The sequence below is a fragment of the Cinclus cinclus genome, chromosome 2, assembly GCF_963662255.1.
Source record: "Cinclus cinclus chromosome 2, bCinCin1.1, whole genome shotgun sequence".
NCBI lineage: Eukaryota > Metazoa > Chordata > Aves > Passeriformes > Cinclidae > Cinclus > Cinclus cinclus.
Window position 1 is genome coordinate 62,082,347 of NC_085047.1, and position 15,357 is coordinate 62,097,703.

General features: G+C 35.3%; 1 protein-coding gene across 1 annotated transcript in view; it reads right to left on the minus strand.

Annotated features, from left to right (window-relative positions):
• DIAPH3 (diaphanous related formin 3) overlaps positions 1-15,357 on the minus strand; it is a 203,592-nt gene that overhangs the window by 61,321 nt on the left and 126,914 nt on the right. The window contains exon 25 of the mRNA XM_062514786.1: positions 12,154-12,289. Within this exon, the coding sequence (XP_062370770.1) occupies positions 12,154-12,289 (136 nt within the window). The remainder of the gene's footprint in view (positions 1-12,153; positions 12,290-15,357) is intronic.

Below are 15,357 nucleotides of genomic sequence, written 5' to 3' on the forward strand. Positions count from 1 at the left end.
CAGCTCCTAAAGCCAAACACTAAGTTTCATGCGAAACTAAAACCACATAACTTGGACAAATACATACATTAAAAAGAGACCTTGCAGATTCCATAGCTGTTAGAGAAGGAAAAGGGTGCAAAATCTCCAGGGCTACTCCTGAAGTTATCTGGTTAGCAGAGTTTAATTATCTTTATTTCATCTTTGATGTAACTCCATGGCAGCACTCAAGCCTTTATATAATTTAACAACAAACCTGGAGTGCTGAAGCTATCAGATTTGTTTTCTTCATCTTAAGAATTAAATCCTCTCAATTCAGCAAGTAGCAGAATTGATAATTTTTTACTCTTGCTTGCTAGAATACACACTGCTTTTTTTCCTTCCTCTTCAGCTCAGGACATAGTTAGATATACTGCATCCAGTTTTAGACTGACTAAAATGTAAGCCCTTCACAGCTTTCTTCCAGGTTTAGCTCCATCATGTCATGTGAATTTACATACAAACATTTCAGAGGCAAATGATTACCAGGCCTAGTGTAGTGACAGCTGAGATGTTTCCAGACTATTGGCACAAGGAAAGAAAAAAAAAAGTTAGATCTTTTAACTTTGTTAATATTGTACCTTTACTTTAGAGACATTATGAAAAGTCCTTTATATTTGATGCATAAGGACAGATTTTGATTAGTGCAGGCTACAAAGCACTGCTCAGCTGACTAAGGCCTCCATCTGAGTAAAATTTGAAGTAACATTCTCTGAACAAGATCACAAGAGGAAAGCTTTAGCCATGTGTAGTTTTGAATGGTTTAGGTTCCAGGAAGCAGAGCAGCAGATCACAGAGAGGAAGATAATTTAAGCCATCAATGCAGCAGTGAGCTCCAATGTTTTGGATATAGGTTCCATCTTTTCAGTCTTAGAATGCAGCCAAATTCTGCAGAGTATTCATAGTGCTGATATGAACAATTTCTAGATGTGTCAGCCATACATATGATCAGGGCAGAAGACTACTTGAAGGCTTTTACATTGTAAACATAAAACTATAAAGCAACCTTAATGTTTCAATGCAACATAGCAGCAATGTACAGTAATGACTACCTAAACTCTGAGTCTTCATTCTAATGAAATTCAAATACAATTTTACAAAGAAATTGTGGGAGGATAACAAGAGCAACTTTATCCAGAAAATGCTCAGGATATATAGACTGCAACTTGAACTTGCGAAGACTGAATTTTTTCTGGTAAAAGCCAGAGCAGCAACCAGATACTCCAGTGACAGGTGAGTTAAGGAATATATGACTATCAGTCTGATTTTCAATAGCAGTGCACAATGACCCAGAACATGGAATCCTTTGACATTGATAAAATTTTAGAAGAACCTTGTTACAATAAATATGAAAAAGAAAATTTCCAGTGTACAGTCACAAGCAGAAATGGCTGCCAAGTGTGCTTTGGATGGACTGGTTGAAAGGACAGCTCTTTTTAGACCCTGAAGTGTTAAATCCAACTTCAGAAAAATATCATTATTTGCAGTGACTTCAGGCGAAAGACACATAACAGCCCTTCCAAAAGTAAAACATATGTACATACCTCATGTTTCAAATCAACACTCTAGGCCACAATCAGAAGAGTTACATTTCTTAATTATGCTCAAAACTAAATAGAAAGCCTTTGATAGTGCTTCAGAGCCCTTGGCAATTATACTTTAAAACGGTATGATTTCTCCTAATGACTGATTTGCCCATTCCATAAATCCAGCTGAGAAGAGTAGGTTTCATGTCATCTTGTTTTGTTCTTGATAAACTGGTCCATTGTTGAGCTATCCTAGAGTGTTTTTATGGTTTAGAAATAGATATATTTTGACTCTAAGCATATGAAAAAAGAGGACCCAAAGCTCCAGAGAGCTTAAAACAAATTCAAAATAAACTCCACCCTTCATGAGCTATGAAAGACATCTGTCCCTTTCAAATCAGCTGTTGAAATTAATGTCAGTACCTACATAAATTCAATTTAAGACAGCTCATACAACAAAGCCAAAAGATAAGCTTTGCAAAGTAAGAGGTGCTTTTGTATCACCACAGAGATAAAAAATACTTCAGTGGGGTAAGGCACAATTCCCGCATCTCAGTTGGATCACAATTTCCCATTTAAGTAATGCAACTGAAAGTGAAATCATCTTAATATTGAGTTTTTTAATAAAAATGTTAAAACATTTCTGATGTACATTCTGAGTCTGCAAGTTTCTTCTTTCTATGACAACAGAAAAGAAGCCACTGTAAACTCATACAGAGTTTTTTCCACAAAGGTTGTCCAGTTTTATTTATATTGGTGCAAAATCCAGGAGAATGACTGTTAAAGCAAGTGTTTCTGAGAGACATCCAGGTAAACTGGACTTATGAAAGAATGAAAAGAGCACAAGCCTTTGAGGTTGTGCACACCAGGACTTGATATGGGGCATAATATTTATTATATTTGCCTTCATGACCTGAATGATGGAATAGAGTGCACTCTGACCAAGTTTGCCCATGGTGCAAAATTTAAAGTAATGTCTGACCTATTCAGAAGAACATTGAAAAGTTGGGGAAATTGGCACATAAGCATCCTAATGAAATCCAACAAAAGACCTATATGTGATGAGGTGAAACCTCATCCAGGAGCACAGGTTGGGGGGCTAACTGGCTGGAAAGCATCTTTAAAAAATAATTGGGGATTCTGGTGGACAACATATTGGTCATGAGTCAGTATTATGGCTCTGTGGCAAAGATGACCAAAGAAAAGCACTGCCAGCAGGTCACAAGAGGGCATCATTCCCCTCTTCTCAGCACTGGTGAGACACATCTGCAGTGCTGAGTCCAGCTCTGGCACCTCTGTACAAGAGGGGCACAAACATATCCAAGCAAAGCCAAGGGCTATGAATATGCTAAAGGGATTAGAGCATCTCTCATATAAGAACACACTGAGAGAGCTAGGATTGTTAAGCCTGAACGGAGAAGGCCCAGGGAGATCTTATCAATATATATAAACACCTGTGGGGAACTGTGTGGGGTGTAAAGGTGACAGCACCAGACTCATCTTAGAGATGCCAGGGAGGGCAGTAGGCAATGAGAGCAAACTGATTACAAAGATTTCACCAAGTCCACTGAATTTTGCATACACACCTACTCTCTCATCAACTCAACAACACAGGATGTTCTAGAAATGCATTTTATATTGCATTACCTGATACCTGATTACTGACTTTTTTAAAGTCAGGTAAAAGACTCAGTCTTTTTATAGCCTTTTTCCTATTCACTTGGAATGCTGTGCCTTTTTAGTGGGGAAAAAAACGCTTGATAGATTGAGAACAATGCTAAGTTTCTTTTAGTTTTATTTAACCACTTATAATTGAAACAGATCAGCCTTATGCACTCAGATTATCTAAGGCTATGATTTGAAAGGACAGCTAATAGCAAGAACTATTGATTACATATGAAGAAGTCAGCCAACATGCTTTACTATTAAGGAGTTTCCCATTTTCTTTACACATCACAACTCCAATGACTCTGAAAAGAATATAACCAATCTGCTTTTCAGACTAGCCAAAAACTAGTATTTTCATTAGTTTATTTTCACAGAAGGAAAAAATACAAACACCTATTATTGAGATTAATCAATTACCATTTTATTTAGAAAGCAGGAAGAACAACTATAGGAGCATTAATTGAACATAGCTTCTTAAAAGAATATACAAAGCTGTACATAATACACCTGTGTGGGCATGTTTGAACATCTTGTCTCTTGGTTACAGTGTTCCTCTGAAGGAGCTTATTGAGCACAGTAGTTTCCATTTAAATTTATAAACAGCCAACAAATTAGAAAATGTACACAATGATTACTCATACTGAAAGTTGTGCTACAGAGATGAGGGGCTCAAGGAAATTTTCACCAGTGAAAATTTCACTAGTTTTTCACCAGTGAAGTGATAAAGTTCTGACTGGATTACATGACTGAGCTTACTCTAAGGAAAACTTCTGGACACCTTTGGGTGGGAAAGACCCTTTCATCTTAGGTTAGGGAGGTATAAATGCCCAAGAGTACCCAGGAATATCAGACCAACAGCCCACCTACCCCTGCATCCTTTCTGCACTAGAATCTGACAGCCAACATCCATACAAAGGACAGGATAAATATATAATTATATTACTAGAATGGTCTCTTGGTCTCCAGCTGTTCACGATTCAAAGACTAGTGTTTGAATTTAGTAGCCTTCAATAGAGAGAAGCTGCCAGAGAAATCAAGTAACTTTTGTCAGCAAGCTTCAGAGCAAGAATATTTTAGTATGCAGTAACATGACTGTACTTCTGTACAACCACTGAGGTATTGCTGAGTGAAGATAAGCGTCCTAGCAAACAGCACAGTAATAGAAGCAGCAGCAGACTCAGTTTGAAGGAAGAGTCAGACATATGACCTTCCCATCAGCTAGCTTTCCAACCATTACAGAGGAGGTTCTTGGCTTTTTTACAACCTTGGACAGAGGAAAGTAAAAATAAAGCATATCCTTCAGTGCTTTGGTAAGAATATTTATTCCTCCTTTCCTCTGCAACTTGAGAGAAGAAACTTTTGATGATATAGAAAAAACCTTGAGAGAATAAAAGCATCACATAGCAGGAGTGAGAGTTTAGAGGACTCTGATTTCTCCCTCCTTACAGAGGAGATGTGAGGTAGTATTTGGAGTAGGAAATGCCTATTCAAATCAAAACAAACTATCTGTACAAATGTTACAACTCTTAATAACAAAGATGTCTCAAGAGAGCAACTGTTTTTCATGGTAATGCCATTTTAAGTTTGTACAGGTTTGTTTTAAGTTTGTTTTTGCATTTGTTGAGAAATTTTACTGCTATTACATAAATGGCAAGCCTTATGAGAATATTCATCTACAGACATTACTTTATTGACCCTTAATTTTTTCAACAATTCTGTTTGTTCTAATTATTTTTCTGTCTTCCAAATACAGCTGCTATTTATTTTTCCTTGGGCTTTCTGTGAACCTCAGTTTCACAAATGCTTTTCAGCTGCTATCTCCAAAGATTCCACTTCTAAGTAAAATTTTCAGAAGGAAAATAATTGTTTCTTCTAAACAACTTGCTCTTTTGGAGCTACTACATAGCACAAACTAATAGCAGTTGCTGCATTCTGAGCCTATGGGCTGCAAATAAGTGCATGAACCTCCATGTTCCAGAAGACTTAGCACCTTTGACATCTTGTTAGAGCATGACCTGTGACTATTAGTTGTTGATTAAATTAATATACATTCAGATCAGTTCTACTTTTTTGCACTAAAACCATCCAATTCTGTGAACAGATAAGGTTTTGCTGTCTCTCATCTTTTGCTGTGGCTTCTGCAGATGTTTTACATCTGATGTATCACACTGAGTCTTTTAGATTTTTTTGATTAAACATACCTGCATTTTATCGTTCTCTGGAACTTTTTTCAAGCATGAATGTGCCAATTATCCTTAAGGGAACATCTGGATGTTCTTGGTAATTTACCCAGATTTATACTTTACTGTCAAAACAATACAGTTGTAGATGAAAAATAGCCTCCATACTTAGGGAAGTATCGAGTGATATCTCCTTTCTGGTGGCCATGTCTCTCACATCGCCTTCCTCACATGTATGATTTATTTTTTTTTTGGTAAACAGACATCATGCAAAAATTAGATCTACTCTCCAAAATCGTCATGGGATTACTACCAACTCTCCAGTACATAAGAATATGAGTAAACATTGAGTAAGCAACTCTAAAAGGTCTCAGAGTTCTTTCTGTCATTGTAATTTAACATACGAGGAATAGGTTACACTCCTCACAGTTATAGAAAAGAGTTATTTCACACTGGCCTCCTAATAAAAGTGATTCTTAAGAATGAATTCAAATAATAGAAAGTGACATCAGGAACGCTCTTGGTGAAGAGGGTCCAATTTGAGGATAAGTAGAGGCAATCAGGGAACAAGAGGAAAAAGTTACCAGCACCAGAGAGGAACCGACTGGAGTGGAGCACTTGAAATTCCAAAAGGGGAAACTACCTGGAGAAAATAACTTACACAAGATGCCTGTTGGATATTAATAATATATCTTTAGGACTTCTTCATATATATAATTGCCATATATTTTGTCCCTTTTACAGTAAATTTAGTTGAATGAAACATATTCCTAAATGCCCAAAAGCTAGTAACATACCTACTATTGTCCAAAAATCGATACTTTTCTGGGATATTAGCCTAGCAAACATTTTAAAGCAACAAATTACCAACATATGTTAGAAACTAATGATGTCATTTCACTAATGATTCACTAATGATGTGTCTTTTGCAGTCCTTCACTCCCCTGAGAGGAAAGGAATGCTCTTGAGAAGTATTGAATCTCTTACTCCAGTGAGAACAAATTAATAAAATGGAGGTCTTATGAACTTGAGCTAAGCAGGTAAAGTAGGGTCTTTGAGCGTACCTACTAATATAAATAGCTTTGGGGATTTTTAAATTTATTTCAAAGGCAAGCATTTTATCTTGGAATCAGTTGGAATCTGAACTTTAACTACCTAATTACATTTATTACTTTCATTTTTTAAACTATCAGTAGTGGGATCCATGGTGTCCCTTTTTTTGCAGAACATTACAGAACTAATGAAAATATTAATATTGCTCAGCTTAGCAGACAATAATAAGGCAGTTAATATTTGAAGAAACAAAGCCAAAAATGCCCTTAGCAAGTTTGTGAGACAGGAATGTGGGGAATTTTTTTCCAAAACAAGATAAACAATATAAAACCTCTACAAAAATAAATGCTGCAAAATTGACTGCAAATAAAGTCATAACTGTTTAAATGAGCAAAAACTTCTTTAAAACCAGATCATTGTGATAAAAATGAAACTGAATAACACAACTGAAAACAAACTAATATGCTATATTGGAAATCAGATGTTTTATTTTGGCATTACTTCACCACTTTCATGCAAGAAAAGGGCAATCTTTGTAAACAACCACTGATAAAAGTGGCTTGTTACTTAAATAGTATTCAAAGTAAGACACAATGAAGATGCCACAATGATGGAGTTCTCAATTATATTGCAATAAATTTAGCTGCTATTATCTCAACTATAGAATTCTTTACATTCTGATAAGATCAAAGTAATTGATTGGTGTGCTTCTACAAAGAATCTGAACAGCATGAGAAAGTATCTATCTGAATGTTAATAGTATGCAGACAAGTGGCATTTACATAAAGATCCCCTTTCACTGGCTATTTACCTTTGGAAGGATAGTGTGTGATAGTTTGATCTGGCTTCACAAAAGCAAGTAAAGCATCTCAAAATGAATATAATTTTTTAGTCCAGAGAATATTTAGTGGACAGATTTTATTAACATAAATTTCAAAACTCTAAGTATCACTCACTACTTAGTCAAAATGTTTACTGAATTCCACTTACTTTTCAGGTTAAGATGGAGCTCAAAGGCAAATATGTGAACCTTCTACTTTTACTAAATAAACTGAAGACTCACAGCCTTCTTTATCAGTGAACTATTTGAGCTGTGACCACTAGAATATGTAGGTGTTGCTAAGATGTAAAGCAGAGATAAGAGACTTAGCAAACTGCAGTTTAGAGGGGTGTAAATCTGACATTAGTTGCAGGTTCAAATCTCAAAACCAATTTCCTAGAGGAGAAATGAAACAATTCCATATATTAACAGAAATCTATGGTCTTATTAGCAGGGAGTAAAATTTATATTATAAAGCCTACCTAAAATGTTCAGGCTTTTCTAAAACATGCTGTACTGCCTATTCATAAAATACTACACTTCAGAATACTATAAAATATTGATATATTTATATCAGAGACATAAAAAATTGAATTTAAAACTTTATGAAGACTTATCACAAAGTACACATATTTACCTAATTTTAGAAAATGACCACATCAGCACTGAATTTGGTGCAAACAGTATGGCAAAAGAAGCTTGATATAGAAGTATCACAGTATGCCAGAGCACACCTGTGATCTAGATGACTCAGTTGTCACCTGTGTATCAAAGGCATAACACAGGCTAAGAAAGATATATTACAGGACTACCTTGAACTCATATTTGCCATAAATATCAGTTACTACTAATGAAATTATTGTTTTCCTCCTGAAGAAATAAGTTTAAACTAAAACTCAGGAGTTACCGTTAATTCAGATTGATTTTCTTTTTTGGTTAATATGACCTTTGTAGTCTTATTTTTTTTTGTTGTAGTTCATTCAAAACTCGTATAAATACAATCTTAACATGCTATATGCAACTTCTTGACTCAAGTCACATATTGGATATATTTTAATAAAATTTATATTTCATTACATATTACTTTATGATGTAAGTGCTCCTGCACATGACTGGGAGGGTTGGGGGTTATTGTCCATTCCAACCCCTTAGCATTCTATTATTCTATGATTCTATATTAAGTTTCTGTCAATGCAAAAAAAGTGAGCAAATACCCTCCCAAGTAACTAAAAACTTTTGCAGTATTATGTAGGCTACTTTTATGCAAAAATAGTTTCCTCCACCATGTGCAGCCAAAGGTAGCACAATAGGCAACAAAACCCTCCTCTTCAAATAGCTTCCAAAAGCAGATGAAAGATGAAGAAATCCAAAGAAAAGGACTTCAAGAACAAAGCAAAATTTGGGGCAGGTTAAATGCCTGTATTGTAAATGAGACCAGCTAACAATACAAGCTTAGGATGATGATACTAATCCTGTTTAAGCACTGGATAGCACCTCAGGTCCTTGAAAGGTATGAAGCATAGGTTGAAAGAGAAGCTCCAGAATCATAAAGTAGTCAGCAATGGTAATTAATGGTCACCAAAAAAAGCATAACCTCAAGCACTGTGAAAAGACTGATTTTACCTTAATAAAAGGAGCAACAGCTAAGCAACAGAAAATCAAAGACAATGCTGTGGCCTGGGGAATTAACACACCCTGAAGCATTTTTACATCCTCTAACCATAGACAGACAAGAGGATTTGAACCATCTAGAAACTAAACCATTTTATGAAAGAATAAGATCCAAAACCATGCATAGGGAGGAAAGGAAAGGAAAGGAAAGGAAAGGAAAGGAAAGGAAAGGAAAGGAAAGGAAAGGAAAGGAAAGGAAAGGAAAGGAAAGGAAAGGAAAGGAAAGGAAAGGAAAGGAAAGGAAAGGAAAGGAAAGGAAAGGAAAGGAAAGGAAAGGAAAGGAAAGGAAAGGAAAGGAAAGGAAAGGAAAGGAAAGTTTCAGGAAAGGAAAGGAAAGGAAAGGAAAGGAAAGGAAAGGAAAGGAAAGGAAAGGAAAGGAAAGGAAAGGAAAGGAAAGGAAAGGAAAGGAAAGGAAGGAAAGGAAAGGAAAGGAAAGGAAAGGAAAGGAAAGGAAAGGAAAGGAAAGGAAAGGAAAGGAAAGGAAAGGAAAGGAAAGGAAAGGAAAGGAAAGGAAAGGAAAGGAAAGGAAAGGAAAGGAAGGAAAGGAAAGGAAAGGAAAGGAAAGGAAAGGAAAGGAAAGGAAAGGAAAGGAAAGGAAAGGAAAACCTTATTTCAGTATGTCATCTTGTCTTCTAGGATCATTGGTAGCCATAATCACCAACACTACAGTATCGGTTCCAGGGGATTTTATACTGACATTAAATTTAGGACACAGATTAAGACAGACTATGCGGAGGTAAGTACTTTGACTTACCTCTAGACTATGGAGATTGATAAGTAATAAGATTTAATTATAATTATAATGACAGATAATGCACAAAGGGTAAGATAATAGTATAACCAGTGCTGCTAGTGACTGTCAGCCCAATAAAGTGGGATTAGATATTTTTTTGATTATTTTTGTTGTCTTTTGTTTGTTTTTTTATTGCTGTTGCTGATTCGTAGAGTTTTTAAAAGAAGTTTAAGAGAAGCAGTTAAGAAACAATGAAGTAGCACATAGTACAGGGATACACGGACATTCCTAATCTTCAAGTAATTTCCAGTTAAAAAGTCATGTTAATTAAAAAAAAAAAAAGAGTTGATATATAGAGTACACTATGATCTATCCACCAAGAAGAAAAATGTTGAAGAACCATTTAGCGTATAAACTCTCATCTTTTCTATCAAGTATGCACCTCTATGAAACCCCAAAAATAACTTCTGGGTTGGTGATATCAATGAGTTTTATTTGAGCAATATTTTAAATAATGTTCCTACAAATCTAACATCTGTTCTAGTCTCCATATAAAGAAATAATAGGCAGCAAAAATCAGTTACTCCACAGTCACACTTCAGGTAAGAGTGTTTTAGTATTTTTACAGAGAGCTGGGTATGAATTTTTTAGCAGATCAGACATGACTGATTTACAGATTCTTAATGATAAGATAGTCTTTCAATGAACAAGTTAGAACTAGGGAAAAAAAGGGGGGGGGGAAAGGAAAAAAAACCACTTTTTTGGATTGGCTACGTAACTCCTAAACATCAGAGCTACATTATGCCTCCAATTAAATATTGTAAATACAACTTTGAAGACTATCAAAATAACAGTAACATTAATCATCATTAAAAACTCAAAACAAACTACCCCATTTTTCATAGATATGTTGTTGACAAAGAAATCTACCACATGTACTTTCCTTCCCACTCTCAAAATTCAGGTGTTCTAGTAGGCTTAAAAATACGTTGCGAACAGGCACAAGAAACCTTACAATGCATCAGGGATCAATTTAGTCAACATCAGGCTCAAGACATTTATAGCTTAACCCTAATACCATCTTTTACCATTTGCTGTTTAGATCAGTCATTCCAAAATGAACCTTAAGTAACTCACAGGACAAGAAACATCTTTCTTTATACTTGCAAGATATGAAAACCCCAGGCTACTTAAAGACAAGTAGAGGACAAGTACTTAGCTCCCTGCCACATCAGCTGAAGTGGAAAGGCTTGCTATCAGAGGCCTGCATACACGTGTATATAACACATAAGTCTCCAACATTGGCACCTGTATTCTGGGAAGATTGAACATTACATTATGAAGAACAGGACTTGAGAGCAGCTTTAACTTTGACTAAGAGACTATCAATTTTCCATCCAAAATGCTATCAGCCATACATAAATCTCATCTGAAACACTACCAACCATGAATAAATACAGACACCACTTTTACCCCTTCCTAGTCTTCTCCAGCTTCCTCTGTCTTCTGTGAGCTTTGAAAAGATTGTCACTTGTGGTTTTCTGATTGGGTCTTGAACTGTACTTCTAAAGAATTAGAATTTCTGTATTCAGACAAAAGCTGCCTGATTTCCCACAAGAAAGCTTTAGACTCGCACCTCCAAAAATGGATAGGCTTATAAAAATAAATCAAAGATTTTTGGTCTGAAGCATCTCTGAAACTAAACGCACCTACTCTGGCTATTAGTGAAAACTGGAAGAGACAGATAATCATTTATGCCAAAGGTGCCAACCAGGGTTTAGGAAGGGAACTGTTTAACAAGATCTGCTCAGGAAAAAGCAAAAGACTAGCTCACGGCAATTTAAGCAGTAAGTCATGTATCATTCTGAAGTACTACAGAAGCTCAGTCTAGGATAAAATACAGGTGTATTGAGGATCATCAGACACCTCTTTTAGTAACAGAAAATTCACAGCATCTGCCATCTCTTTTGGTACAAAAGACAATATAGCACCAGTAACTTTTAAAATGCATAGCTGAGGGGTTTTTTGAGGTGTTTCAATAGGGACCTGTTAAAATAACAATTGACATACTCAAAGAAAAATACAAAGTAATTCAGGAAGGGCTTAGTCTCATAAAAGAACAGAAATTAGTAACCTTAGTTAAAGAAAATGGCTTTGTGATTTGGAAAATGTTTTTTCTCAAGTAACATAAAGGGTTCTGAGCATAACTGAACTTACACGTGGTCACATAAGGTTCAATATACTCCAATGGAAAACTAAAAAGCAGCAATTTGAGTTATTTTATAACTCAAAACCCCAGGCAATTAGAAAAGCCCATTAAAAAAACCTAAAATTTAAACACCTCTTTGCTGAAAACTTTAATCAGTGAAACACCATTCACCTATTTTGTTTTTCTTTCCTCATAGTACATTTTCACATAGTGAAAAAATAGAAGCTTTATTTCCAGTAAAATGCTTGGTAAAATGCATTTTCTACATCACTTACCCGTTTTCATTTCTAACAAGCGTTTTTTCTTTTGTTGTCTCTCTAGTTTTTCTTTTTCTGCCTTCTCCTTAGCTATTTTAGCACGTCTCTGTTTTTCTTCTGCTTCCCTTCTTCTCATATTTTCTTTTACTGCTTGCTATGAAAAAAGAAATAGAGTTCCATTAGAATGGAAGTCTCAGCAAAAACAAAGTTGAAACTTAAAAACAAAGAAAAAAGCTTTCAAACCATATCCCCTAACTAATCTTAATTTATCAAAGCAAGTATTTTACATTCCATATTTAGTACATTTTATTCAGTAGAGTAAGCAAATTCAGAATAAATACATTAAAAGCATACTAATTGGCCCCAAATGAGGATTATAAATTCAGCAGGAAATGCATCTTAAGAATACATATGTTAATGTAGGAAGAATTCAAAATGTCTAAACCACCTTGTTCTATGAAAATATATGTTACCATTTGTAGCTCCAAAATAATTTCAACACTTTCTTCTTTCTCATGCTGCCAACTATAGCAAGCAAAACAAAGCTGCCTGGGTAACAGTGTTGCATTTTTCTTATTCTTTTCAACATATGCATTAATTCACTGGCTTTATAAATTATGGCTAATATCCGTACAGTACTGGTTATTTTGAATTATAAATACATACTCCAAAACTTCCAATGGAGCTAAAACAGAACAATGAATTTCAGAGTTTAGAAATAAAAATTTTGCACATTCAGACCTGAAGCAAAAGAACTCCAGTACATTCAATACATTTTTAACAAAAGTATTTTCAGATTACATTTTCATTATTTTAGTGTTAGCTATGTACGCTGGTATTTAAATTTGAAGTTAAATTTGCATTAAAGGTAAAGTGCACTTATTCTTCATTGCAGAAAGATTTATTTTTTTCAGAACAGCTACACAGAACCCTGTGTGTCCCCCCTTACTAAATGGTTAACATCTCCACAAAGTCTGAGGCAAAAGCTGCAAGTTTGCAGGGATAATTTGTATTTAGTGGGAAAACATCCAGACTGCACTTAGGAAAAAAAAATAATGGACTGACAAGCATTAAATAGCACAGATAAATGTGGATTACAACAATACTTGAACAGGCACTGTTTGTAGCATCACTGTCATAGAGAGTGACCGAAAGAAGGGGAAAGAAATATATCGCATAAAGCCTATGAAGAACTACTAGTTTTGGAAAGAAGAATAAGCTTTCCATCAAGAAAAAATGGCAATGAAATGGATTTTTATACAAAGCAAAACTGTACTTTCACAGTGTCTCCTCCAAAATTGCCTCTGTCAAATTTCTTGATACAGGGGGAGGAGGGTAGGTGCTTCCTACAAAATGCTAAAATTTTTGATTGAATTAATTTTGACAAACGATTTGATGATTGTCAGACTGGGCACTCTGTAAAATAAAATACTGGACAGACTACTGGATAAAATTCAAATGGGACTTGGTACTTGACAAGTACAATATTGGAAAAAACTACACACTTTCATAATAGAATGATTAAGGAAATTTCTACTTTGCACCTACTTTTTCTCCAAAAATAATATCAGAACGACTCAGCCTCAGAGTGCAGTAATTCAAATGTAGATGTCTATTCTTTCTATTCACACTGAACAAGTGGGCCTGACTTACTAATTTACATCTTTATATGCAGTGCAAATTGGATGCTTTGGAGTATCACACCTTGTCCCCAGCCTTTCCCTAACAGGAAAGTGATTTTCTGCAAATTCTATGTCAAAGCTTAAAATTCCAGGCTGATGATATCTTGGATACACTTCAGGATACTAGGTACCTCTGTTGTTATGTGTCCTTTGAGACATCAGGCAGACAGCTCTCCAAATTCCACTAAATGAATTAAGTATGCATCTCCCTTGACTAAATCACAAGATTAGACACTTAAACTCTCATAGAGATATGCCCTAAGGCCAAATTCTTTCCTACACGTCCCATATGTTTTCTGCACAAAATGTAAGTGGAATGCCAAGACCTAGATTTTCCAAACTGGAGGCATTCTTGGGTTCTCTCGTGTAATTTCCGGGGTAGTTTCTAATTTTTATTTAAGTATTTGCTTTGTATAAAGGAAAAATAGAGTCTAGGGAAAACACTTACCTGGTTGCTCTTCTTCTGGTTCTTGAAATTATATCTCTGCTGCAGAGTAACCTAGTGCCAATAGGAGCAAGGGGTTTCTATACCCTATGATTAGCCCAATTAGTCTACTCTTGAACAGAAGGGCTGTTACCTCAAGGTGTGTTTATTCCTTTTCCTATGACTGGAAGAAAATTCTAACCATTAGACAATTTCTTCATCACAAAAGCTATCCTTCTAAGGAAAGGAATGAGCCTTTGTTAGCAGTACCCATGAGGCTGTGAAAATACAGAGGGAGGTTAACAGGGATATCTGGTACCTAAGATAATCCACTGAGTGTATCAGGAATTTAGCTGTGGGAGCTAAAGCTCTAAAGGCAAGATGCTTCACCCTGTTTTTTGTATCTAGCCAAATAACTGTACTCTTGACTTGGTGCTCACGGAGTGTAAATATTAGCTGTCACAGCTACCAAATAATACTGAAATACAAGGTGCAGATCAAAGTTAGCTATGAAACTGAAGTCTACGGCTCCAGATTTAAAGACAGATATTTTTAAAACTTTTAAATACATTTTCATTAATTAAGAATAAAAAAAAAATAATTATAAGTCAGAAAATACTCCATGTAAATCATCAGCCTTCCATGACAACAAGTTGACCGAACTTCACTCTCCCATACCTATTGGTGACGAGGGGTCTTTTAGTTCGGTCTTCTTAATAATTCAATTATTTTTCTGCACTAAATTTACAAGTCTTCTGAACTAAATTTTCTAAGATAACCATCACCTTCAGTTTCTATAGTTCCAATACTAAACAATTCTGAAAATCGGCTCATTTGTCTCATGTTAGGTGTCTCAAAAATCTTTTCTGAAAAGTCTCGAAACTGAGCAGCTATTCAAGATTTTGGTTAGTGTCATTGAATGATAGGGGATTTTATGCCTTATCTACACATCTTTTTCATATAGCCTTCAAACTGTGCTCTGCAAGACAGAATTATTAATTTTCATCAAGGTTTCTTCTATCATGCTCATCAATAATACCTAACTGTTTTGAAGCTTTAATTAATCTATCTTTATGACACTTCTGTGAAGTAGAGGCTAGCATCAGTGCTAATTTT